Source organism: Peromyscus californicus, unplaced genomic scaffold, assembly GCF_007827085.1.
Source record: "Peromyscus californicus insignis strain IS unplaced genomic scaffold, ASM782708v3 Scaffold_22__1_contigs__length_63687245, whole genome shotgun sequence".
NCBI lineage: Eukaryota > Metazoa > Chordata > Mammalia > Rodentia > Cricetidae > Peromyscus > Peromyscus californicus.
This window is the reverse complement of record NW_026294525.1, coordinates 50387077-50412870: the sequence shown is the minus strand read 5'-3', so window position 1 is coordinate 50412870 and position 25794 is coordinate 50387077. Positions and strand designations below refer to the sequence as shown.

Here is a 25794-nt window from a genome sequence, read left to right as displayed (position 1 = left end):
AGCCATGTCTAAAATACTCATTGGAGAAAATACCCTATGCCTTTGGAACTGGGCCTGCTTCCTATCAAGATACTTGGGAACCTAAGGATTACTTCCTGTCTCAAAAGGTAATGAATGTGCTTAGTTCAGACTTATTCAACCCAAACATGTTTATTTCAATTTTTAAGAGGGCACACAACTCTGTAAAAGTTCATGTCACAACTTGTTTGTTCTAGAAGTTTGGTGTGTCTTTTACTTTTAAAATGAGCCCTTCCCACTCTTTCCTCTCTTACTTTCTCTCAACCTGCCCCCCCAACTGATGACAATTTAAAATTTGTGTTCCATGAGATGAGCAACTATGAGTTAAATTTTTACTGCTGCACCTAGAACAAGAAGCTCTGTCAGGGGTCAGTGTCAGTAGGTGCTCTGTTCAGGGAACAGCTATTTAAATGGGTAAATAAGTGAAAGCTTACCTGAGAGTTGATGTGTGCCTTAGCTCCATTTTCTTCCTCCCTTGATCGGTTTATTATTATTCCTTCTTAATATATATGTATATTATATATATGTATATTATATATATAATATGTATGTACATGTATATATCTCTATATGCATTGTTGACCTAAATATAACAGTTTCTAATCCTAACTTTCTATTTCCTTCCCTATAAATCTCATATCCTTATTTAAGTATAGCCTAGACCTAGACAAGCTAAAGAATTCTAACTGTATCTTCAGATTTTCTTAAAATACCTTCTATAATTCTAAAGTAGTAATTTTCAATTTTGGCTGTACATCACAATTAACTGGATTCCTTTTGAAACCCAGCACCCTAGCCACACACTAAACAACTAAATTTAACACTCTGGATGTGGGACCTAGGCAACCTTCCTTTATAGAGCTAGGCAGGGGATCCCAGGGTGTGAATAAGGGGAAACTGCTCCAGAGAAAGCTGCTTCTCAGTCTCCAAGTCTTGGAATGCAATACTGATTACTCAACCTGTGGCTCTGCCACATCCCCAGCGTTAAATCAACAAGTATTGAATTCATAAGTGCTCATATCTGGAACTGATTTTACTTCCTCCTCACCCTACCCCCAGCTGCATCTCTCTCTCTCTCTCTCTCTCTCTCTCTCTCTCTCTCTCTCTCTCTCTCTCTTTCTCTCTCTCTGTATTCATGTCACCAACTTCCTAGATTTAGCAATTGCATTTTAAGTTACTTTTCAGATCTGATCTTATGTCATCTCAGTGCTGAAACTTTACTCAAGATTTCAACTAAATATGCTGCTTTCTCATCCGGCACATGTGCTCGCTCCCTCTTGCTTTCATTCATCTGCATCTGCCTTCATTTTTGTTCCAGCCAATAGCGCATCATGTATAGAGACCATTAGAAACTCAGCTTATCTCCACTATGTGCTCTGACTCCCAAGCTCTCTGACTCTAGATTACTTGCCTGCAATTACCAATCAGCACATCCAAGGACAAATATCTCCTAACTGCACTCTATATTGTTACTTATTGTTTTGACATCTGAAAAATGATTCTATTAAATACAGAACACTATTTTGTATACTTTTGCAGAGATTTAATGATTAATAGAAAGGATTTTAAAAGAAAACAAAAACTAGGTATTGAAGGCCCATAATTTTAAAGCACTTGTATATGAACATGCCGAAAGGGATTGTAAAGAATGAAGTGTCTCCACATTTCTGGACATTTTCTTAACGTCAGTTGGTCTTGAATATGTGTCTGTAGAATCAAATTTTTACAAGGCCTGATGTTGTCACTAGAAGATACTATCTTAGGTTAGCTGGTATATAAATTTCCTGTGATATTATAAATGGAATACAGCTGGCTACCAGAAACCTGGATGGGGAAATGAGTTTCTGGTCCAGGATTTGGTTTGGTCAGGTCATGGTTTCATGAAGTTGTTTGAGTTCAATCCAAACTCAGCTGGAGGCCAATGGCAGGGAATGGAAATTATGATGAGAGAGAAATATATGAATTCGTAAAAAAAAAAAAAAAAAAAAAATGCTTACTGACTTCATCAGCTGCCCCAGTCATAGTGCAAAGCAGGGGAATTTTTTTTAAATTAAGTACACATGCAGATGATATAGAAATATAATAATACAGTTGAGGTGCACATTCAGTAGAAATACAATTTCAAGAAGGGAAGGTTTCACAGGATGTGGTGTGCACACCTTTAATTCCAGCACTCATGAGGCAAAGACAAGAGGATCTCTGTGAATTCAAGACCAGCCTGGTCTATTACACAGGGAAACTCTGTTTCAAAAATAAACAAATAACAAAAAATAAATAATTTTTTTTGTACAATATTGTAGGTTCAGCCTTAATATTATACTATCCCAGGGGACTCAGAAGAGACACTACCAGTGGTGCAAGCATGAATCGAGATACGTGGAGCTCTTTAGCCCATTCACTTTATTCTTCTAAAACAAAATTCTTTCTATACAGCTACAGCTCCGACAGGCGAGGGCAGGAATAAATCTAGATACACCAAGCTCTTTGTCATCCTACTTTGTTTCTCTGGGATGACATCCTGACACTCAGTTCCCTTTGTCCCCTCATTTACTGCCCCCTCATAGTCCTGCTAACAACTTAGCTCTTATGCTTCCAGCCTCATCTTCACCCTCTGTTTCTTTACCCTCCATCTTTACTTGCTCTCTACTCCTGGCTCCGATGAACTCTGGAAGAGCTCTGCCTTACCATCTAAGAAACCTCTGTGTTCTTCCCTTCTCCCTGGTCATGCTGTTCTGTCTGCCTCTACAGAAAATGCCTGTCTCTTCTTCCCCAGGCCACATGGTTCTCTGCCTCCCCAGGAATGTGCTCCACCCTACCTTCCACCTTGGTATGTAAAAACCTCTTTTGTTCTCAGTCAATTGCTCCAGAGAGCCACTAGGCCTCAAGGCAAGGGGATGGCCTGAGCTTCATTTGCACAAGAAACAAAGCTATGCATCAGCCTCCTGCTTGGCTCTGCCTATGCGCTCTTATCCAAGTACTGGCCTGAGCAGAAAGTTCACACACACACACACACACACACACACACACACATTCTATGGGAATTGTGAGCACAAGAAATTCATAACAAGGCACAGCTGAATATTAAGCTGTGTAACACCAAATAGTCCATGCTAGATGGCGTCCCACTTGACTGACCCTTGGCCTGGTCAAGGTATAGCTTTAATACACAGCTGGACTCCTTATAACATATTCTTGTGGCTCTCCACAAATTTTAAAAAGAAGTATACAGATAGAAGGACACTGCATTGATTGATTGATTAAAAAGAAAGATGTGGTAGCCTGTTCATATCTGACAGAGATTCTGAAGACATTTTCACCAGGAGATGAAAACAACACTTTTTGACACTTCCCTATCTCTCAATCCTCAAGTTCAGGATGGAGAGTTAGAATCAAGCAGGTGAACATACTATCTATACATGCAGTGTGTCCACATGGAGAAAATGTCTTGGAAATACTCAGGGAGACTATCATCATCAATGAAACCAGTGAGATGAAATGGACAATTTCACCCACATCTTTCCAAATGCACAGTCATAAAATAACTGGAAGTTTCTCCTGCTGAGGTGAGTGGCCACCATCCTAACTCACAGGAGCTCTATAGAGCTTCAGTCATTTCTGCATCACACCCAGTCAACCTGCACCACACAACAGCCCAGTCAGCTTCTGCTTTTGCCAAAGAGCCTTGTCCTGCTTTTACTCCACTTCTTTCTCTGGGATGTACCCTTAATAAAACTCCTAAAACATTCCCTTTCAATTTACAGAGAGCATGTCTGAAAGGTTTACAAGAAGCCCCCATGGTTAGGTGTGTTTGCACATGCCTGGCGGACACTTCCGCCTAGCCAGGTCCAGGTCAGGATAGCCATTTCCGGGTCAGGGCTTCTCGAGTGACCAAGATCCATGATGTTCCACTAGCCACGTAGGCGCGCAACGTGGCCATGTGATCTACGCGCTTGCGTGTAGTAGTGACGCTGATCTGTTCACGCCCAGCCTTTAAAATCTGGCTCCATGTTCCCGGTTCCTCCTTCTTCTCCACACACGTGTTTCCCCGCAGGCCTGTTCACTCTCTGTCCCTTTACCTTTAATAAAACTCTTGTTAGCGGATTCTGTCGTGTTTCGTGGCATTTCCTTGCAGGGTAAGAACACAACGCAGCCGAAAAACTAACAATGTTTAAAAATGTCTTTAACTGTATTTTAAATTTTGTATTCTGCTCTATTTCATATTACTTTGGACATTATGGTTACAAATCACAAATCCTACAGCACTCTGTAAACTCCTAGGGAAAAGGGTTAAGGATTTCTCGGCTGCAGTTCTTGCTGGTGAATATGCCACAGATGAGTATTTTCTAAATGAATATGAGCGGCTTTAGATGAGAGCTCCTTAAATGTCACTGCAGATTAGTCATGCAAGGATCATTAACAGGCATGAGAGATAGATTTGAACATCTCAACCAAGACATAGATCGTCACTGAAGACTGTTACTGTCAGAGTCGCCGGGTTAGGCTCTGCTGGTGATGATTAATGTAACTGAAATATTAAATGACTCATTTTTCTCCATATACAATCTTCCAAAATATTCAGAAAAAAAGAAATGTTTTTCTGCATGAATCCTTGGGCGTGGCAAAGAAAATAAAATAATGTTACAAATTTCAAGATAGGTGGATTTTAATGGAATTATCTTCTACTAAAATTTAATGATAAGTTAATGTTCCTATTTATAAACAGGAAATCTGATTCTGCAAATTAAACCTTAGTTCCTTAGGGAAACACGAATCTCTACTATTTAAATTCCAATGGGTCATCCTAAGTTTTCTTCCTTTTTGACACTTCTGTCAGATAGCAATCACTACTATATCAGCAATCATCACTAGTATTCAGCAATCACTAGTATATCAGCAATCACTAGTATTTAGCAGTATGCTGTGGGCCCTGGCCCCCCACTGTGAGTGGCTGCCGCCTTGCTTGCCGACCTTGACCAGATGTCCTCCCTATTCAGATTCCCTGCCGGTTTCCTTCTCACCCAACATTCTACCAGAGGTTCTTTGTTCCTGTACATTTACATTTGGTGTAAACAGCTTAGATGCAAGAATGTAGAACATTGGGTAGCAAACTTCTGCCCTCCAGGGATCCGCCATTGTGCTGTAAGTCTGTATTTAAGGTTTCCTCCCTCTTTCAATAAACGGCATTCGACTGGCACTCGGCATTCAGCCGTGGCGAATGTCTCGCTGTCTCTTGTCCCTTATTTTTTAATCCACAGCCCCTCGCTCGGACATGCTGAACAGCTGGTGATAGCGCAGGCGTTATCCCTACAAATGGAGGTTCCTACCGAGATCCGAGAAAGAAGGGACAAGCTGATGGACACCCGAAAGGTAAGGCTGGCCAGCAATTTAAAGAAAAAAGAAAAGATAAGGGTGAATTGAAATGGGTGCAGGTAGTTCACAGTCAGTTAATTGAACTGCTGAAGCAGGAAGGCACCAAAGTTAAGAAAGGGCAAGACAGCTGAAGATTTTAAATAAAAAAGGAAATCTTCCCAATAGAGAAGAGGGAAGAAAAAGGAAATTTCCCATTAGAAAAGGGAGAAAAAATTTTAATCAAGAAAAAAGGATTTTCCTGGTAAAAAGGGGAAAAATTTTTGAAACTAGGCCTAAAGATTGGGGCCCTGTAGAGGAAGGATAAAGGAAAGAAAAAAGCCTCTTCCCAGTGGTAATGGAGGAAGAAAAGACTTTTTCCAATTGTAGAATTTTCAGGATGGCTGAAGCTCTGAGCTCTTTCTGCAGTGCAGCATCTGAATTACAAAGAGTCGGCAGGTAGGCCTCATTGCTGCTGGCTGAATAGCAAGCGAGCCCAGAGGTTAGAAGTTTGGCTGTCTGTTTGCTTATTTTGGTTCAAATGTTTTTTTTATTTTTCCCTCGGAGTGGGAATAATTCAATATTTAGGATCCCTTCGTGGTTAATGTTTTTGTTTTTTCCCTTATGGGAATAACTCATTATTAGGTAGTCCTTTCATGGGAAGTAAAAGAAAGTTTAAAAGTGAGTGCACGTGTCCAGCATGGCGGCGAAGGCGTGTGTGAGATAGTCCAGAGCAGCAGGTGGGCAGGTACACGCAGGCAGGAGGCTGATGAGGGGAACAGACTTGTGGGCAGGCAATCGAGCAGAGGCCCAGGAAAGGGACTAGCACCTAAAAGTTTAAACGGGCCTAACTTCTGATGAAAAATGGTTTCAGTCAGGACATTGAATGCGAAGTCAATGCTGTTTGAATAAAGGATGTTTTGTTCTTTTGATTGTCTTAATAAATGTTTGGATGAATGTTTGATTCTCACGGTAGATAAACTAAAGGAACAAGATTCATAATTTTGAACTATATATTAGGTGTGCTCTTGTCTGTTGATCATTACTGAAAATTTGGTTCTGCTCTTTAAGTTGCTTTCTAGAAATTCTTGGTTTAATTCTATAGAAATATAACACCTAAAATGGATTGGGTTGTTAGCTTATTAAATAATGTTGTTGCTAAGATAAACCCATAAAAATAATCTCTTATTGATAAAGAGGTTACAAAATTATTTTTCCAGTAAATAAGATACAGGTAAATTGTTTGGTCCACATTGTTAATAATTGGATATTTGCACTAATGTGTTACTTGAAATCTATAAAAAAGGATCCTCTTTTTAAGATTTTATAAAAATACTCTAGAAGAATATTACCTAAAGTTACCTCTTCAAATGCTATAGAGATTGTATTTAATGCTTTTATAATTGGCATATGTAAAAAGGACCATGGAAACAGAAGCTGGTGATAAAATTGCTCAATTATTATTGCTTTCATATTTTAAAGGCAAAATGGCACCTATATGTAGAACTGGAGGTTTTGAAAGTACAGGAGAAAAGATGTTTTGACAAACAGTTATCAATAATAAACAGCCTAAATTAAAAACAAAATTATATGGGATTGAGATTGAAAGATAATTGGATTCTGGTGCTGGATATATCTATAATTTCACAAGAATCCTGAGATCCCAATTGGTCCCTTAAGAATTCCATCTCTAACCTACAAGGTATCGGCACAGCTCAGACGCCATTGCAGAGCAGGCTACTCTTAAATTGGAAGGATGAGGAAGGTCATGCAGGAACTTTTCAACCCTTTGTGCTACCTGACATTCCAGTGAACTTGTGGGGACGAGATGTGTTAGACGGTATGGGAGCAGTGCTTACTACACAGCCTGTACAACAGATACTAAAAAGTCAGGGCTACTGCCCAGGCAGAGGCTTAGGAAAAATGTTACAAGGAGACCCACTCCCTGTGGCAGACAAAAATTGTCACTAGAGGTCCTGGGGATACAAGAGGATTAGGGTCTTTTCCATAGGGGTCACTGCGCAGCAGCCTTCGATTATACAACCAATAAAAATCACTTGGAAAAGTGATGACCCTGTATGGGTGGAGCAGTGGCCCCTCACTAAAGAAAAATTGAAGGCTGCGAACACATTAGTTAAGGAACAGTTAGATGCTGGACATATCATTCCTTCCACTTCACCTTGGAACTCACCTATATTTGTTATTAAAAAGAAGTCAGGAAAATGGAGGCTATTACAGGATCTTAGAGCTGTAAATAAAACCATGCTTCTCATGGGAGCAACACAGCCTGGCTTGCCTGCCCCTGTGGCAATTCCTAAACATTGGCATTTAATTGTGGTTGACTTGAGGGATTGTTTCTTCACCATTCCTTTGCATTCCGAGGACAGTCCTCGCTTTGCTTTTAGTGTTCCTTCAGAAAATCTTAGAGAACCTTATCAGAGATATCAGTGGGTGGTATTGCCTCAAGGAATGGCCAATAGTCCTACTATATGTCAAATTTATGTGTCTTTGGCCCTAGCTCCAGTTCGAAAAGCTTTTCCAGATGTTTATATAATTCACTACATGGATGATATATTAATGGCTGCTAAAGATAGAAAACTTGTTTTTGATGCCTTTTCTAATTTACAAGAAGTTCTTAGCCTGGCTAATTTACAGATTGCCCCAGAAAAGGTACAGGTATCTTTTCCCTATCATTATTTAGGTCATGAATATTTTAGTTTTTCTCATTCACCTACTGGAGTGTTTTGGCAAACAGGTCCTATTCTATGGGTACATTCCCCAGCTTCTCCAGCGAAAACCATCACTCCTTATCCACAGGTTCTATTTAAGGGAATCAAGATCAGTGTTCAAACTTTTGGTAAGGAGCCAGATATTGTGGTGACCCCATACACCCAGTCTCAAATAGCATGGTTGCAAGCTAATGATAATGATTGGACCATATTGACATGCTCCATGCAGAGTCAGTTTGATACTCACTACCCCTCCAATGATGTGTGTCATTTTTTTTAATTGCATCCTGTTATATTTCCCAAGATAGTACAGATGACTCCTGTTCCTCAGGTCCATGCAGTATTTACTGATGGCACTTCACGTGGTTTTGCTGTGGTGGTTTCTGGTAACATAGTAAAGAGAATGAAAGTCCAGGGCACTTCTGCCCAGATGGCAGAGGTACAGGCGCTGTTGCTTGCTTTACAGATGTTTTCTGATGAGAGTGTAAATATTTATACTGATAGTCAATATGTGGCACATGCCATTATGCCTTTAGAGACAGCAGCCTACATACCGTCCATTTCTCCCATTCATGAATATTTATTGCAAGTGCAAGGACTAATATGGTCCCGCTCACATAACCTTTATGTGGGCCATATTAGAGCTCACACCCAATTGCCTGGACCTCTAAGTGAAGGTAATCAGAGGGCTGATGCCATTACTCTTATGGCTGTCACATTAGTTTGTTCTGCCTTTGATAAGGCTACTCAGTTGCATCAATGTTATCATCTTAATGCTGGATCTCTTCATCATCATACAGGCATAACCCGGGAACAAGCCATCCAGAGAGTTAAATCATGTCCTATTTGTGTTGAATTTTTACCTGTTCCTCATTTGGGAGTTAATCCCCGAGGACTTTTACCTAATCATGTGTGGCAGATGGACGTCACACACGTGCCTTCCTTTGGAAAACTACAATATGTCCATGTGTCTATTGATACATATTCTTCTCTAATTTTTGCTTCTGCTCATTCAGGGGAAAAGGTTAAGGATGTTAAGAATCATTGCCTTCATGCTTTTGCTTACATGGGCGTGCCAAAATGCATAAAGACTGATAATGGTCCCGCCTACAGCAGTACGGGATTTTCAAAATTCTGCCAAGACTTTTCTATTGTTAATAAGACTGGTATTCCTTATAATCCTCAAGGACAGGCTATAGTAGAACGCTGCCATCGTACCTTAAAAACATATATTTCTAAAGTAAAAAGGGGGGAGCTAGGGGCTCATCTCTCCTCTCCACATTCTATTCTTTCCCTTGTTTTATATATTTTAAATTTTTTTCGGTGGATTCTGCTGGAGTATCCGCCTCAGATAAGCACTGGAGGGCTCCTGTTGCAAATCATCCTCTGGTACGATGGAAGGATCTTTCTACTGGCACTTGGAGGGGACCCGATCCGGTGTTGGTGTGGGCCCGGGGATCTGTTTGTGTCTTTCCGCAGGACAATGAAGTTCCTCTTTGGGTCCCTGAGCGCTGTGTGCGCCCTGTGGCTGCTGCTGAATCCCGACATGGCAGAGACCTATTGGGCCTTTGTAAAAAACTCTCCCCTTCTGATGCCAATGGGGATTGAGAGCCCAATACGGCCAGCCTTGGCAAGCATTAACGTAAGCCTAGGAACTATAGCCATGTGGTTGGATTCTTCAGAAGGTAATATATGGTAACTTTTTTCAAAAATGTTGAGAATGTGTCACACCTTGGAGATTAAGGATAACTCTGAAAGTCAATGACCTTCATTTGTTAACAGTAACATGCCAGCTAAGTCTTTTCACATTTTGCAACCCTCTTAAAGCTGGTGTAGTACCTACTTTTCAGGAATAGCTCTGTGCAACTTTTATTGGCCTCCTGAAATTCATCTAGCCTTTTTGAAGATACCTTAAAATTTGTGAGCCTGAATGTAGCCATTAATGAGACCATTAGTTCTGCTCCTTGTTTGCTGTTTTTGTTTTTGTTTTCTTTATGGTTCTTAGTTGTTCTTTTGCAGACCTGCCAGCCAAAGTAGTGCTGGGATCAAGAAAAATGGGCCTTGGTGGTTCGTGTTCCTGGAGCTGCGTCCATGCCAGTGGACCATGGCAGTTAGACACAGATGATGCTCACATGCTCCAGAAGAGAATCTGACATCGCTGTTGCCATTGTTGCTGTTATAGCAGTGGTGGCCACTGCTGCTATTGCTTGTGGGATGGCTACTTCATAATTGGGTTCTACAGCTAGCACAATGGAGACCCTGGCAGCAAAAGTAGCTACCACAGTTAGTTAATCTTTTATTTTATTGGGCACGATAAATTTAATTCTACATTTATACATTTAAATTGGCTTTGAAAGTTGTAAAAATTATTTAAAACTCAAGTTCCATTTGCTTATGGGATACCACCTTATAAGGACTCCAATTTGCAGTAAGGCTTGTTAAGGAAGGGAATGGCTCAGTTGCCTTTAGCCTCCTGGCTATGGGTGGGTTAGGACTTCTGTTGGTCTTTTCTGTGTCACACAGATTGCAAGCCCAGCGCCACTTTGAGATCTTTGGCAGCAGTCACTCTACAGCTCACAGTGGTTGAGTCTGTATGATAATGAGTATTCAGAGACAGGTAATGCTTGGGGGGCGGTCATCAACCTAAGACAGAGCATTTGTGTGGCCTGGGCAGGTGTCTCTATGACGGGTAAGGTGACCTGCTGACGTCCCACGCAACCTAAGTCAGAAGCTCATTTTTTTTTAGTAAAAAGGGGGGACCTGTGGGCCCTGGCCCCCCACTGTGAGTGGCTGCCGCCTTGCTTGCCGACCTTGACCAGATGTCCTCCCTATTCAGATTCCCTGCCGGTTTCCTTCTCACCTAACATTCTGCCGGAGGTTCTTTGTTCCTGTATCCTGCATTTGGTGTAAACAGCTTAGATGCAAGAATGTAGAACATTGGGTAGCAAACTTCTGCCCTCCAGGGATCCGCCATTGTGCTGTAAGTCTATATTTAAGGTTTCCTCCCTCTTTCAATAAACGGCATTCGACTGGCACTCGGCATTCAGCCGTGGCGAATGTCTCGCTGTCTCTTGTCCCTTATTTTTTAATCCACAGCCCCTCGCTCGGACATGCTGAACAGGTGGTGATAGCGCGGGCGTTATCCCTACAGTATGCAACTCTACTTGACCTTAAGATGATATGAGTGACTCTCGAAATGTTTACATGACAAATGAGTGGCCCTTCAGAATCCCCCTTCCAAAAACAATGAAGGATCAATCATTTGGGATTTATTAGGACATCAGATTCCTTAAAAAGTCCAGAGAGTGAGCCCCAAAGACAATGCTTTGAAACTCACCTGGTTACCTCAGGCAATGCACCCTGTGTATGGTTGCATCCTCCTAACAGATATAGGGAGTGGGTCTAGATACTGTGCTAAGGAAAGTCCTGGAAGATTTTCTAAGTTCTTCTGTTCAGTTCCCCCTTGCTCAGCCCCCTAAGGGATGTCTCAGCAGGGTTCTTCTGTTCAGTTCTGCCTTGCTCAGCCCCCTAAGGGAAAGTCTCTGCAATTTTTTTTCTGCTCAGTCCACTGAGAAATGTCTTAGCAAGGTTCTTCTCAGCACCGGCAAATGGAGATCTTCACACCCAAAACTCTTTTGAGAGATTTATTTAGGAAGGAGGAGTCCAGGAGAGTGACTGCCTCTACTAGGGTGGGAAAGACCAACCAACAACTGAACAGGCAGGGTGGTTTATATAGGATCTCTTGGGGGCGGAGTTTCTCCAGGGACACTGGTCTTTCTTAGCTTTTTTACTCTAATTCTAAGGCCAGGGCATATTTCTTTCACTGGCTCTGATTCTAGGGACAAAGTGTGTTTCTCTGGTACTGGTTCCAGAGTCAGGGCATGTTTCTTTGGTTCTGGGTTTGGGGATAAAGTGTTTCTTTCACTGGTTCAGGTCCCAGATCCAGGCTGTGTTTCTTTCCCTGGTTCTGGGCTCCAGGGTCAGGGTGGGTTTCTTTAGCCAGCCCCTTTTCCCTACAGCTAGTACAGCATGTAGAAAGGAGACTAAGAGAGGCATGATGAGGAAGGATAGAATGCAGGCAAAGGACATCTGAGCCCTGAAGAAGGACATAAAACTAAGTCTTTCTAGTTTCAAATCTGTCATAGTTCTTTTTTTTTTTGTGATCATGTCTATAATAACGGACTTGATAGTGAAAGTGCAAAGCTCCATGGCTTCATCCACTGTGATGCATAGAGTTTGGTTTGGCAAATGTTATAGTGGTTACCATAATCTAGTTGTATGAAGATTTATTTGTGAGTTTATGATAATAAAGTCAAGTAATAACAACAAAAGAAATAATGCCATTATCCATACCAGGTTCCTATATATATTTCCCCAGACTCTGAAAAATAATCACTTGACTTTAATGTCTCCATCCAGAGATAAGCATTGGCAATCCTCATGGGGAGTCTGTGTCTGATGAAGGTTTTTCAGAAATTCTGGAGAGTTTACTTGAAATTATATCAGTTTAAATTTCAAACAGTTTTTATTTTTTCTGCTTAGTAATTCCAATCACTGAATACTCTTTGTCTGTGTTGTATATTATTCTATAATTAGGTAAATCCACAAAGTGTGAAAGGTTACTCTTAGCATCTCAACTTCAGGCAGAAAAAAAAGAAAACGTTCTCTCTAAAAAACACCCAAGTCTTTTTGTCTGGTTCAAATATGAACAGAGTAGCAACTAAAGGTGACTTGTTCAACTATTAAATGATGGAGGCTGAAAGTGAGTAAAAATCCTCAGGCAAAGAACAAGAACTCAACACTATCTGTTGTCAAGATGGCTACATTTTCAGAGTCCAAAATTTTATATTAAAATCTATAATTAAATTTCTAAAAATTAATGTCATAACACAAACAAAATCTCTCCTTTTCTCTGTAGAATAAAAATTATCTTTATTTCCTGACCCCCCCAAAAAAATATAATTCCAAGAAAGGTGTTTTCCACCTACTGACACTATTCATTAATCTGTATAGAATGAAGTAAGTCTCCCAGCAAAATGCAAATGAATAAACCCATATCAAAACCTTTCTGGAAAAGCTTTATGTAGAAGCAACAGGACACAAAACCAGCATAAACATGTCCAGATCACACAGGAGCAGAAAACATAACAAAGCATTCCTCATCACTTTAGATAAGGCTTGCTAAGTAATGTATTTCATGCTCCCTGCCTATAGCTTTAAGTCCAGTACTAGAAGTATACTTGTAGCGATAATTGTCATATTAACAAGGATAGTAAAGCCCAGAAAAAATAAATCACAGATCTAATAATCCTTTTAAAAAATCAGATACAAAATAATGTTTAAAATCTTGAAATACATGCACACAAGGCTTGGGGATAACCCATCCTTGATGTTGTGGATATGCAAAGGAATTGTAATAATAACTTCCCAGCATGCTTTGCATCAATCAGTCTACTTCCATATCCCTCCCCTTACCAGGACAAAGTTTAAATCATTCACTCACATCTTCAGGCTTTGTCTCTATTCAGGCTTGTTTCTTGCTATTTCACATTTGTGGAGTTCATATTTTCTCCCTAACAGGGTGCCTATACCCAAATATATGTGTTCTCTGATGTGTAACACAGGCACAGATGCTGGCAGCAGCCATAATTTCCTGTGTTCTCCTACTCAGAGGCCCTACTCATCTTCTTGCAGAGGACCTGTCCTCCAGGAAGCTTTCCTGGTTCCCAGTCTTTACACCTAGAGTCCTGTTCACTCTCACTCTGTTTCTCGTGTTAGCTTCTCTGTTTTCACTGCACCATGTACAGCTCCATAACAAAGTCCAAGTCTGCTTTATCCTAATAGCCCTGGGAGCCCAGGACAGCAACTAGACCTACCAAATGTTCTGATGTAGATGTCAGTGCTATTTATAAATTAGAAAGACCAAAGGAATCATGCATACACAAGGGCTGGCAAGATGGCTCAGCACGTGAAGACATTTTCCACCAAACTTGAGGACCTGAGTTCAATTCCCAGAATGCATATAGGGAATACAACTCCCACAAATTGTCATCTGGTATCCAAATATGTGCATGGCATACAGGCTCCAATACACATTCATACACACACACACACACACACACACACACACACACACACACACACACAAATAATTACAATGAAACATTTTAAAGACATGAATATATGATACAGTTAAATGCAACATAGGCCATATCAAACTGTGAAGTGTAAAATTCAAAACAATTGCTAATTAAAACAAGATTTTTTTAAAAAATCCAGAATTTGAGTTGAGCTCATGAGGACAGAAAATGAGGATTGGAGGCAAATACAGCAATATGATAAACAGAAAACCAAGGAGCCAGCAGCATTGGGCCTAAAAATATTACAGGAAAAATAAAAGGGAACAGATAAATAGGAGTAATATAAGGATAAAACACCTAGAGTCTGAAGAGATGGCTCAGTGGTTAAGAGTGCTTGCTGCTCTTGTAGAGGACCTGGGTTCAATTCCCAGCACCACTGGGCATCTCACAACTGCCTGTATCTCTAGATCTAGGGAACCTGACAAACACATGCACATGTGCACACACACAGACACACACACATAAATAGGAGACTTAGTGTCACTCATGTCCATTACCTTGGGGAAGGAAGGCCAGTTTTCAGTACCAAAGCCTTAAAGCTACATCCATCAGCATCAGTAGTATATCTCTGATTAAGTGTCCTTCCCAACTGATTCATATATCACTTCTGGGAAATATTAGTGTGTACAAATGTATATGTAGGGCATCATTCATAAGAGTTCCCTTAAAACTAGCAAAATAAATATAATGTCCTTTAATCGGGACCTCTGTAATGTAAGCGATACATCCCCAGGGATTGAATACCATGAGCCAATATATCAAATACATTCTATGTCCTAGTGATGCCTGACTATTCATTTCCCATTATTGTTATAATCATACAATAATATCAAAGTTATATGTTCTAATTAAAAGAAAATATGTGAAACTGTCACAATTACATTGAATTTTAAAATATACTCACTGAAATCAATCTGAAAATATAATAAACTAACAGTGGCAGAGTTATGAGGGATATTTTGCTTTGCTTATATGCATTTTACATATTTTCTAAAGTGATAATCTCTTAATTATATGGCTATAAAAAATAAAAGTTGGGCAGGCAAGTGCTACTTGCCCACTAGTCTAATGACCAGGGTTCAGTCCCTGAGTCTTGCAAGGGGGCAGGAGAGAACTAACACAGAGAGTTATCCTCTGACACTAAATGATAAAATATTTTTAAAAAGATATTTTTAAAATAAAATTTCCTATTGGCCCTCAGAAATGAGGGAGAAAGGATACATTGGAACAGGGAGTTTGAGTGAAAATGCTGAGGTTACTTCTGATAGAACTCATATTCCAGTAGGACAAACAATTAAAGGACTTTTAGGAAATAACTGTGTCTTGAACCATCATCATCCACAGGGACTGTGTCAAATGTATTCCACACTCGGTAGACTTGAAGCATCATCACCATTCATGGGGACTATGTCAAATACAGTAGAATACAGGTAAAGTAGTGGCAAAACCAAGCAGGTTCTCCTCACAGGACCCATCAAAGCCTTTAAGGTGCTAGTTTTCTTCATGTATCTACAAGATGGCAACATATTAGTCATCATTCCTACACACATTTGTTTCTTTTCTCACAGAATATCTGATAGGACACATTTAATAGCATGCACTTTGAAAAATGTTACATTACACCAGTATAATGCTCATACTGAAGTGATTGCAAGTAATATAAATGTATAATCAATTCAATCAAAATAAATTATCTTAGCTCAAATTTTTTTCTTGCCCTTAGCACTACTGAGTGCACCACATTTGAGGCCACATAATGTGCTTATTTGGGGTACTTTCCAGTGCAACGTTAACTACCTAGCCTACACCACAGATGCCTGTAGTACCCACTCTCAACATAAGAACTAAAAATGTCCAAGGCCTTGCTTACATCCCAAACAGTACTTTAAGGAATACTTATTTCAGAAACTTGAGTGAGAAACTCCAGAGTGGGTCAGAATTCTCAGCTCCACTTTCCCAGTCTTCAACATAAGCTACCTTAACACCTTGGGGAATGTCTGTATGATCTAGCTAATGTATAATGTCATCATGTTGCTTTTCTAAACATTGTGTCAAAGACAGCCATCTGCTGAAATGCTGCACAGCACACTTATCCTTTTATCTGTGCCACATTTTGGTGAATTTTCATTGAAAAAGGAAAACAGACGTGACTTAAAAACAAATTAAAATGTCCTTCATTCTTATATTAAGAGCCACAAACAAGTATTCTTTAGGGTGAATCATTTGCACAGGACCTAGGTACACAAAGATATGTACACACACACACACACACACACACACACACACACAGAGTTAGTCTTAGACCACTAGCCAATATGATTTCTAGAATCCTTCTTAACACTAATAATCAGTGAATATCACAAACATTTACTTTTAATTTTTGTTCATTATATAAAACATTTTATACATCCAACTCATTTACTAGCTTTTGCAAAACTTTCTGTTGAAGAAACACTAATCAAACAGTGAAATATGTATGGTAAGGTGGACTCAGGACTTAAAAACCCTTTTGTTGAAATCCCAGTGTACTACAGGATACTTTAACTATGAGTTTATTTTTAGACATCAAGAAGCTAAATATATAACATATGGAATAATGAGATACAACATTAGTTTCTAATGAGCCTTTTAAAGCTATAAGCAAATAGTAAGCTAACATTAAAATAAGAATTGTTGATGAAAAGAATCTTGTAGAAAAAAAGTGAAATAACTGGGTGAATTGTTCATGGAAGAAAGACTAAGCTCACTTCTACAGGAAAAATCCTTACAGATCATCCCTATGCTACTTCAGGATGATAGAGAGGAATCATATTAAGACATATATAACTAACATCATCAAAAATACTAAAATGATCATCTCACTAATTTCAAAAATTCTAAATCAGAGATACTAGCATGTGCACATTTATTATAGCAAAATTCACAATACCAAGTTACACAACAGCCTAGGAGTCAATCAATAGATGAATGGATAAAAAAACACCATGTACATATAGACATGGAGTTTCATCCATAACATTATGACATTGTCACAAAAACCATTGGAACTGCGAACCATTGTGTTAAGCAAAATAAGCATGACTCAGATATGTGTGATGATGACAATGACGATGACGATGATGATGATGATGATGATATAAGCAGGACTATTTGGAAGAAGAAAGGAACTATCAGGAATGGAGTAGTGGTACAAAAGACTAGTGAACTTAAGAATATTCAAAGCACATGGTATACTGGAATTAAAATGTCATTATGAAGCTTGTCACTTTATACAATGACTTTTTTACTCCTAAGAAAACAGTAAATCTGATCCTGAAATGAATAAAAGAAAGAAGGTCCGGAAGTCATTAAATGATACTCTATACATCCATCCACTCATTAAACAACTGCTACCACCTACAATATTACTGATAACTCTCAGTAGTTGGGATATATCAGCTAACAATCAATAATTAATAATGATAAATATTAATACTTTATGCCACAGAACTAAAGCAATATTGATGTATAAAATAATTACAGTTTAAGCTAGAAACTGTTGAGTGATAGAGGACAAGGAAGACTAGAGTAGAGTGAGGAATCATGAATGAGATCAATGGACAGACAGCAATTTTAAACAAAAGGTAAAAAATAGACTTGCATTGAGTTACTAGCAGTTTCACAAAGCAAAAATAAAACAGAGTGATCCTTGCATATACTTTGAGGACTACCACTCTGAGGAAAGGATACAGCAAGAAATAAGGCATCAAGGACTGATTGTGCCTAGAATGTTCAAAGAACAGCAAAAAGGATGGCGGGTAGAGTAAGTTGCAGTGAGAATAACAAATGACTTAAAGAGGTCACATGGCCAGATCTTTTCTGATGTTTACAAAGACTTTAGTTTTACTCTGAGTAAAATGGAAACACATCAAGGGTATGAGCAGAGCAACAAATATGCAGCCCACATTTTTAAATAAATTGCACTGGCTACTGTGTTGATAGGTAACAGGTTACAGTGGGAAAGGTGAGATAAGGGAGGAAAGGAGACTGGTGTATTTCAGGAAACTAAGCAGATTAGATCTTTCTAAGCAGCATAATAGTGTAGCAGTGGTGAGGACTAGCTGGGGTTTGAATCCAGATCCAGAGGCTATACAATAGAGGCTGTGGATAGTTTCCCAAGGATAGCTTTTGGTTTTCCAACTGGAAGGAAGAAGTTTCATCAACTCTAATTAAGAAAGCTACAAGTAAAGCAAATATAGATGAAGTACATCAAGAAGTATTCTGACACTCCTGTGAGGGAATCAGGTAGGCAGGCTACAGATCTTTCCTCTCCTTCCATCGCTCCAGATCCAGTATCCCAGTCTCATCCACAGTGCTATAGCAGACTCTGTGGTGATCTCTCTTCACTGTCTCCCTACTCCAAGGATACTAACCAAGCAGATCCTGGTTACACACTCTGCTCTTCTCCCTCTTGTGAAACACTTCAAACCCCTAGCCTATCCCCATTTCTACATGTCTACTCCCAATACCCAGAAACACATATTACCTTGAACTTCAGTGGCCACATCTATTAAGTCTACAGAAAATTTCCAACCAGACTACATACAGCTGTCACACTTTTCTAAAATCCAGAGAGAAAGTAGAAACCAAGGAACAAAACACCCACTGAACAAAGAAAAAAACAGATATCAGCACCTACAGATGTAATCATCCCAATCTCACATAAAAACAAAATCAGTAAGAGCCAGGAAAATGTATCTACACTAGAGTCTGGCAACTCTACCACAGCAGGTCCTGAGTATTGCAACATAGTTGGAGCACAAGAAAAAAGATATTAAAACAGGCTTTATAAGTGTGATAGAGGTACTTAAGAGGAAATAAATATATCCCTTAAAGAAAGAAACAGTGCAAGAAAATGAATAAAACCACTCAAGACCTGCAAATGGAAGCAGAATCAATGAAGAAAACCCAAACTGAGAGAATTCTGAAAATGAAAACTTTAGGAATTCAAACAGGAACTACAGTAGCAAGCTTTACTAACAGACTACAATAGATGGGAGAGAGCCTCTCAGACATTGAAGACACAATAGAAAAAAATGGGTATATCCATCAAAGAAAATGTTGATCTAAAAAACTGACAGAAACATCTAGAAAATCTGGGACATTATGAAAAGGCCAAATCTAAGAATGACAGGAATAGAGCAAAGAGAAGAAACCCAGGTCAAAGATACAGAAAATATTTTCAACAAAATCATAGATGAAAATTTTCCTAACCTAAAGGAGACACCTATAAAGGAACAAGAAGCATACAGAACAGCAGACAGATTGAACCAGAAAGTCCACTCAACACAGAATAACCAAAACACTAAATGTACAAAACAAAGAAAAAATATTAAAAACAACAAGGGGAAAGACCAGGTAACAATACAAAGGCAGAGCTGTTAGAATTACACCTGATTTCACAGAAAAGCCAGAAGAGTCTGAATAGATGTACTGCTGACTCTAAGAGACCACAGATGTCAGCTCAACCCAGGGTGCTGCCAAGACAACAGTTTGCTCATTCAGCCATGATCAGAGAGGCTTTCTCTTACTACAGATGAGAACAAACACAGAAACCCACAGCCAGATATTATGAAAAGGAGGCCTTGGAACACACTGCTCTAAATGAGATGTCTCCCATCACATCCCTCCCCTCAGAGCTCAACTGAATCCTCTGGAAGAGGTTGCAGAAGGAGTGGGGGAAATATGAGCATTCAGAGAACACCAGAAAAACAGGGTCCTCTAAATCAACTGAGCGAGCTCCTATAAACTCACAGAGACTGAAGCAGCAAGCACAGGGCCTACAGGGGTCTGCACCAGGTCCTCTACACATATATTATAGCTTTCAGTTTAGTACTTCTGAGTGAATGAGTGGGTCCCTGATTTTTGTGTCTTCTCTTTTATTTTTCTGCTGGCTTGACTTGTCTAACTTCAATGTGGTGGTTTTTGTTTTATTATATTATATTTTTGTTGTTATCTCTTAGAAGCCTATTCTTTTCTAATGAGAGAAAGAAAGGGAGTAGATCCAGATGGGAGAGGAGGTGAGGGCAACTGGGAGGAGTAGAGGTAAGGGAAACTGTAAACAGGATATATTGTATGAGAAAATAATCTATTTCCAATAAGAGGAAAAAATATTCTGAACATACTATATTTATAGGGATTTAGTTTTATAAGTGAATAAATGCTGTATACATTTAAATTCAGAGTTTGTAATGGTTTTGAGATGAAATACATTCCTATAGCAATGGTTCTCAAACTATGGGTCATGACCACTTTGGGTTGAACAACCCTTTCAGAGGTGTCATCTAGACCACTGGAAAACACAGATATGTTTTGTTTCATAACAGTAGCAAATTACAGTTATGAAGTAGCAAGAGAAATAATTTTATGGTTGGGGATTACCCAAAATATGCCAAACTGTATTAAAGGGTCACAGCATTAGAAAGGTTGAAAGCCACTGTCTTAGAGTCTAATGTGCTGAATAAAGTTTTTCCCCCAATTGACAGATTAAAACTGTTCAAGACCAGAAAAATGGAAAAAGAATCAATTAAAAAAAACACAAACTGAGGAAATTCTGGAAATGAAAAATTGAGGTAAGCTAACAGGTGTTATGAATCAAATGGACCTAAAATATATTTATAGAACATTTTACTTAAATTCAAAAGAACATACCTACTTCTCAAGCACCTCACAGAACTTTCTCCAAAATTGACCACATACTCTGTCATAGACCAGCTCTGACCTGTCAAAGGGTTCTTAGGGCCAGGAGTGAGGAATGAGGAAATATTAGATAGAAATGTAGACAGAAATGATAAGACAGAGACACAGGATAGCTTTGGGAGGGCCCCGGGTCAATACCTGGTTGGCCCAACTTTATTCATAATGGGCCTTTTATCCATCAGCAAGGGGAAGGGCAAAAGATTCCCCCCTTCCAAGGTCGAGGCATAAAGTACCAATCAGTGTAGACCTTTCAAAACACCTGGTAACCATGCTCTTGGCCAAATCATCCCATTATGCAGCCCCGCTGGGCAAAGGAAGCTCAGACTTTCTGACCTTGAGAAAGGCCTTACTAGGGTGCCTCTGTGGGCCCCCACAATACTCAGTCACAAAACAAGTCTCCACAGATACAAGAAAATGGAAATAACTCCTGCATCCCATCAGACCACCACACTTCAACAATAACAACATACAACAAACAAAAACTATAGAACTCCTACACACTCATGGAAATGGAGCAACTCTCTACTGAATGACTGCTGGATCAAGGAAGAAACAGAGGAATTGAAGCCTTCCTAAATTCAATGAAAATGAATGCACAATGTGCCCAACCTTGAGGGAGACAGCGAAAGTGGTGCCAAGAGGAAATTTCATAACAGTAGATGCTTACATAAAAACATAGGAGCAATCTCACACCAGAAACTTAACAGAACACCTGATAGCTCTGGAAGAAGTAGATAGCAGGAAATAATCAAACCAGGGGCTGAAATGAATACAACAGAAACAAGGAGTAAAATATAAATAATCAATGAAACAAAGAATTGGTTCTTCTGGAAAATCAACAAGATAAACAAACCCTTACCCAAACTAACTAAAAGGCAGAGAGAACTGTAGACGAATTTCTAAACAGTCTTATCAAATCAGAAACACAGAGCCAAATACAGGGGGGACAGCCAAAGAGATCAGACCAAATAGTGAAGAACCACGACTAGCCTTAACTTACCACCTCGCTGTAGCTTGCCCAGAGAGAGCTTTTTTCTGTCTAAACTGTGCTTTTATTGCTTTCCTGTTCTTCCTTCTCATTGGCTCTAAGCCCAGCCACATGACTTCCTCATCACTGCTTGTCTATACAGACCTCCAGGTCTCTATGGTTGGTTCTGGTATTAAAGGCTCCTGTCACCACACTTGGCTGTGTCCTTGACCACACAGAAACTCTGCCTGCCATGTGATTGGATTAAGTGCATGGGCTACCACCACCTGACTCCTGTTTATGGCTTGCTTTGACCTCTGATCTCCAGGAAAACTTTATTTATTAACATACAAATAAAATCACATTTCATCACAATTAAAATATCACCACAGAGAATATCCAAATTAACATAATCAGAAATGAAAAGATGGACATATCCTATCATTAGCTGATACCTTAAAAACCTGTGTTCTACAGAATTGGAAAATCTAAAAGAAATGGATACTTTTCTCAACAGACACCACTTACCAAAGTTAAGATAAATGATTTAAATAGACCTATAACCTCTAAGGAAATAGAGGCAGTCACTAAAAGTCTCCCAACCAAAAAACAAAACTCAGGGCCATATCATTTTATGGCAGAATTCTATCAGACTTTCAAAAAAGAACTAATGCCAGTCCTCTTCAAATTATTCCACAAAATAGAAACAGAAGAAAAATAGCAAAATTCATTCTATGAGGCCACAGTCACCCAAATACCCAAACTGTAGATGGATGTTTTCTTTCTTATTTAGATAAGAAGGGGAAGTGTAGTGGGTATTTGCTCTGGACTATGACCTTGGGCTATTTGACCTCAAAGAGGCAGTGCTTTTTGCCTGCCTATGTGACTACTTAAAAGGGAAGAAGGAGGGGGTTGTGAGCTCTCTTGGACATGGAAGGCTTCCTGATGCATGGTTTGGTGAACTGGTCTGGAATTTTTCTCATCTTTCTCTGGGAGATGAAGAGGTAATGGGCATTGCTTTATTTTGTATTGAGTGTGTGATCCCCATTTCATCCCTTAATAAATAAGTCTTCTTCCCAGACATCCCTGGATTTCTTTCATTATCAAACCACACAAAGATTCAACAAAGAAAGAAAATCACAGACCAATTTCTTTTATCACAATAAATGCAAAAATATTCAATAAAATACTTGCAAACTGAATCCAAGAATACATCAAAAGGATCATCCACCATGATGAAGTAGGCTTCACCCCAGAGATGTAAGGTTGGTTCTAACTGGATGTCTGCATGCAGAAGAATGCAAATAGATCCATATTTATCACTCTGCAAAAACTCAAGTCCAAGTGAATCAAAGACCTCAACATAAAACCAGATACACTGTACCTGATAGAAGAGAGAGTGGGGAATAGCCTTGAACTCGTTGACACAGGAGACAACTTCCTGAAAAGAACACCCACAGCACAGGCCCTAACATGAACAATTAATAAACGGAACCTCATGGAACTGAAAAGATTCTGTAAGGCAAAGGACACTGTCAATAGGACAAAACAGCAGCCTATAGAATGGGAAAAGATTTTCACCAACTGCACATCCAATGAGGTCTAATATTCAAATATATATATATATATGCGTTCACAGGCACTGAACCAACAATCAGGTCTAGGTCTTCTACATATTATGTTAGGGTTGTGTAGCTCGGTGTTCTTGTGGGACTCCTAACAATGGGAGTGGAGCTATTTCTGAGTCTTTTAACTGCCTTTGGGACCTATTTCCTCCTACTGGGTTCCATCACCAGCCTTGATATGAGGGCATGTGCCTAATCATGTTTGGTTGATATCCCTAGGATGCCTGCTCTTTTTTGAAGGGAAAGGGAGGAGAGGATCTAGCCCAGAAGGGAGGGGAAGGAGGGGTTGGTAGGAGAGGTGGGAGGACAAACTGCAGTAGAGAAGTAATATATGAGAAGAATGAAAAAAGGAGAAAGAAACAAACAAAAAATTTTTGACCATAAAAGTGTAAAATCCAATGCGAAGCTACATAGCTTTCATTCCAAATAGCTATTCTGACTGCACAGAAGTTCACTTTGGATCTGGTTTGAGGAAGCTGTGGCTTGTTCTGCTTCTCTGATCTCCCAGCATTCACTCCAATACCCAGCTCCAGGTTTGTTTTTATTAATAAGAACTTTTTAGATTTCTGTTACATCTGGTGCCCAATTCATAGTACGAATTCTTGTAAAAGCTACTTGCCTGTGGCCTTTCCCCTGCTCAGACCCAAGCTACACTTTGCCGGTTGTGATGGCACATGCCGGTAGTATTTACTGAAGGAGGCAGAGGCAGGAGGATCCCGAGTTTGAGGCCAGCCTAGGAGGCTTGCTAAGGAGAAGCTTCGGCTGAGCCACAAACGGTGGTGGTGGGACCATGGAGGCAGCGGCTGCTGCTTTGAGTTGCTGGCTGCTTCTCTTTGTGTTGGTGATTGCGGTGATGCTGCTGCCTGGGATGAAGGGTTTACTGCTGCTTGTTCAGAGAAGACTTGCCAGGACCATCATGTTACAAGAAAGCATCAGCAAAGATCAGTTTGGAAAAATTTGGCAAGACAAATGGTGGGGAGAAATTACTGTGAAAATTTTCTCTTTTAGGGAAGAATGTTCATGGTTCTGAGAGACAGACATTTATCAGACAGTGATTGCTGCAAACCACAGAGAAGGCACAAAAACAAATTCTGCAGGGAACCATGACCACGCCTAACAGCAACTTTGAAATCTTCAAAAGGATGATGGGACCCCACAACCATGATTCCACAAGGACTATGGTAAAGCCATTAAGCTGATTAGCACTACAGAAAGATCAACTTTAGACTACAAACTGTTCAGGACAATTTCAAGATGGCTAGCTGAGATGATCCAGATTCATAGACTACTCGAACAAGGACTTGAGACAAGCCCTGCACTTTCCTATTATGCAGAGACTGGAAAATGATAAGCTAACTCTCTTAGGACTTGACAATTAACCCAAAAATTTTCTTTTCAGGATCCCCTAAAGATGTCTTCTCCCCCAGAAAGCAGGAAGTAATTAAAAAAAAACAATGCCCACATTCCCAAAAGGCAGGGTGGTAGTTTTTGGTTGTTTAATAAGTTATGGATATTGTCATTGTTTATGATGGTTGGTTACAAGTTGTTAATTATTAGTGGTCAGGAAAAAAGCTGAACAAGAAGATTAGATTCAGAGTTTTTGTTTTAAAAAAAAGTAAAAGGAGAATATAGATACGAGGTAGAACATTGAATCTACTCTGAGAAAAAAGATAAAGAAATAATAGGATAACTGAGTAGATCATTGAATCTACTCTAAAAAGAAAAAGAGGAAGATATAAAAATGACAAAACATAGATTACTGAATCTGTTATGAAAAGAAAAAAGAGAGAATATGGATATGATAAGATAAAAAAGGAGATTATTGAATCTACTTTTAAAAAAAGAACTACCTGTTTTACATAGGATAAGTAATGAAAATTTTTTGTCTGAGTTTATCAAATGTTACTGGCCTGGACATTGTTATATATTAATGGAGTTTTTCATCTGAATCTGACAAATGTTAACAGACTAGACATTGTTAATGTAATTCTTGACTGTATATATTGTATATACTTATTGGATAGTTTCTCTTGTATTAGTTATAAGCTTTTTTAAATTTTAGACAAAAAAGGGAAAATGTGGTGGCATTGTGTTCCCCAAAATATTGTGCACCCTAATAAACTTATCTGGGGTCAGAGAACAGAACAGCCACTGGATATAGAGGCCAGAAAATAGTGGCACACACGCCTTTAATCCCAGGAAGGTATATAAGGCATGAGGACCAGGAACTA

The 25794-nt window shown here is 39.4% G+C and overlaps 1 protein-coding gene across 1 annotated transcript in view; it reads left to right on the top strand.

Moving 5' to 3' along the window:
* The first annotated feature begins 17321 nt into the window (after positions 1 to 17321).
* Positions 17322 to 25794, top strand: part of LOC128118768 (phosphatidylinositol-glycan biosynthesis class X protein) — a 46616-nt gene continuing 38143 nt past the window's right edge. Inside the window, exon 1 of the mRNA XM_052751587.1 lies at positions 17322 to 17420. Within this exon, the coding sequence (XP_052607547.1) occupies positions 17322 to 17420 (99 nt within the window). The remainder of the gene's footprint in view (positions 17421 to 25794) is intronic.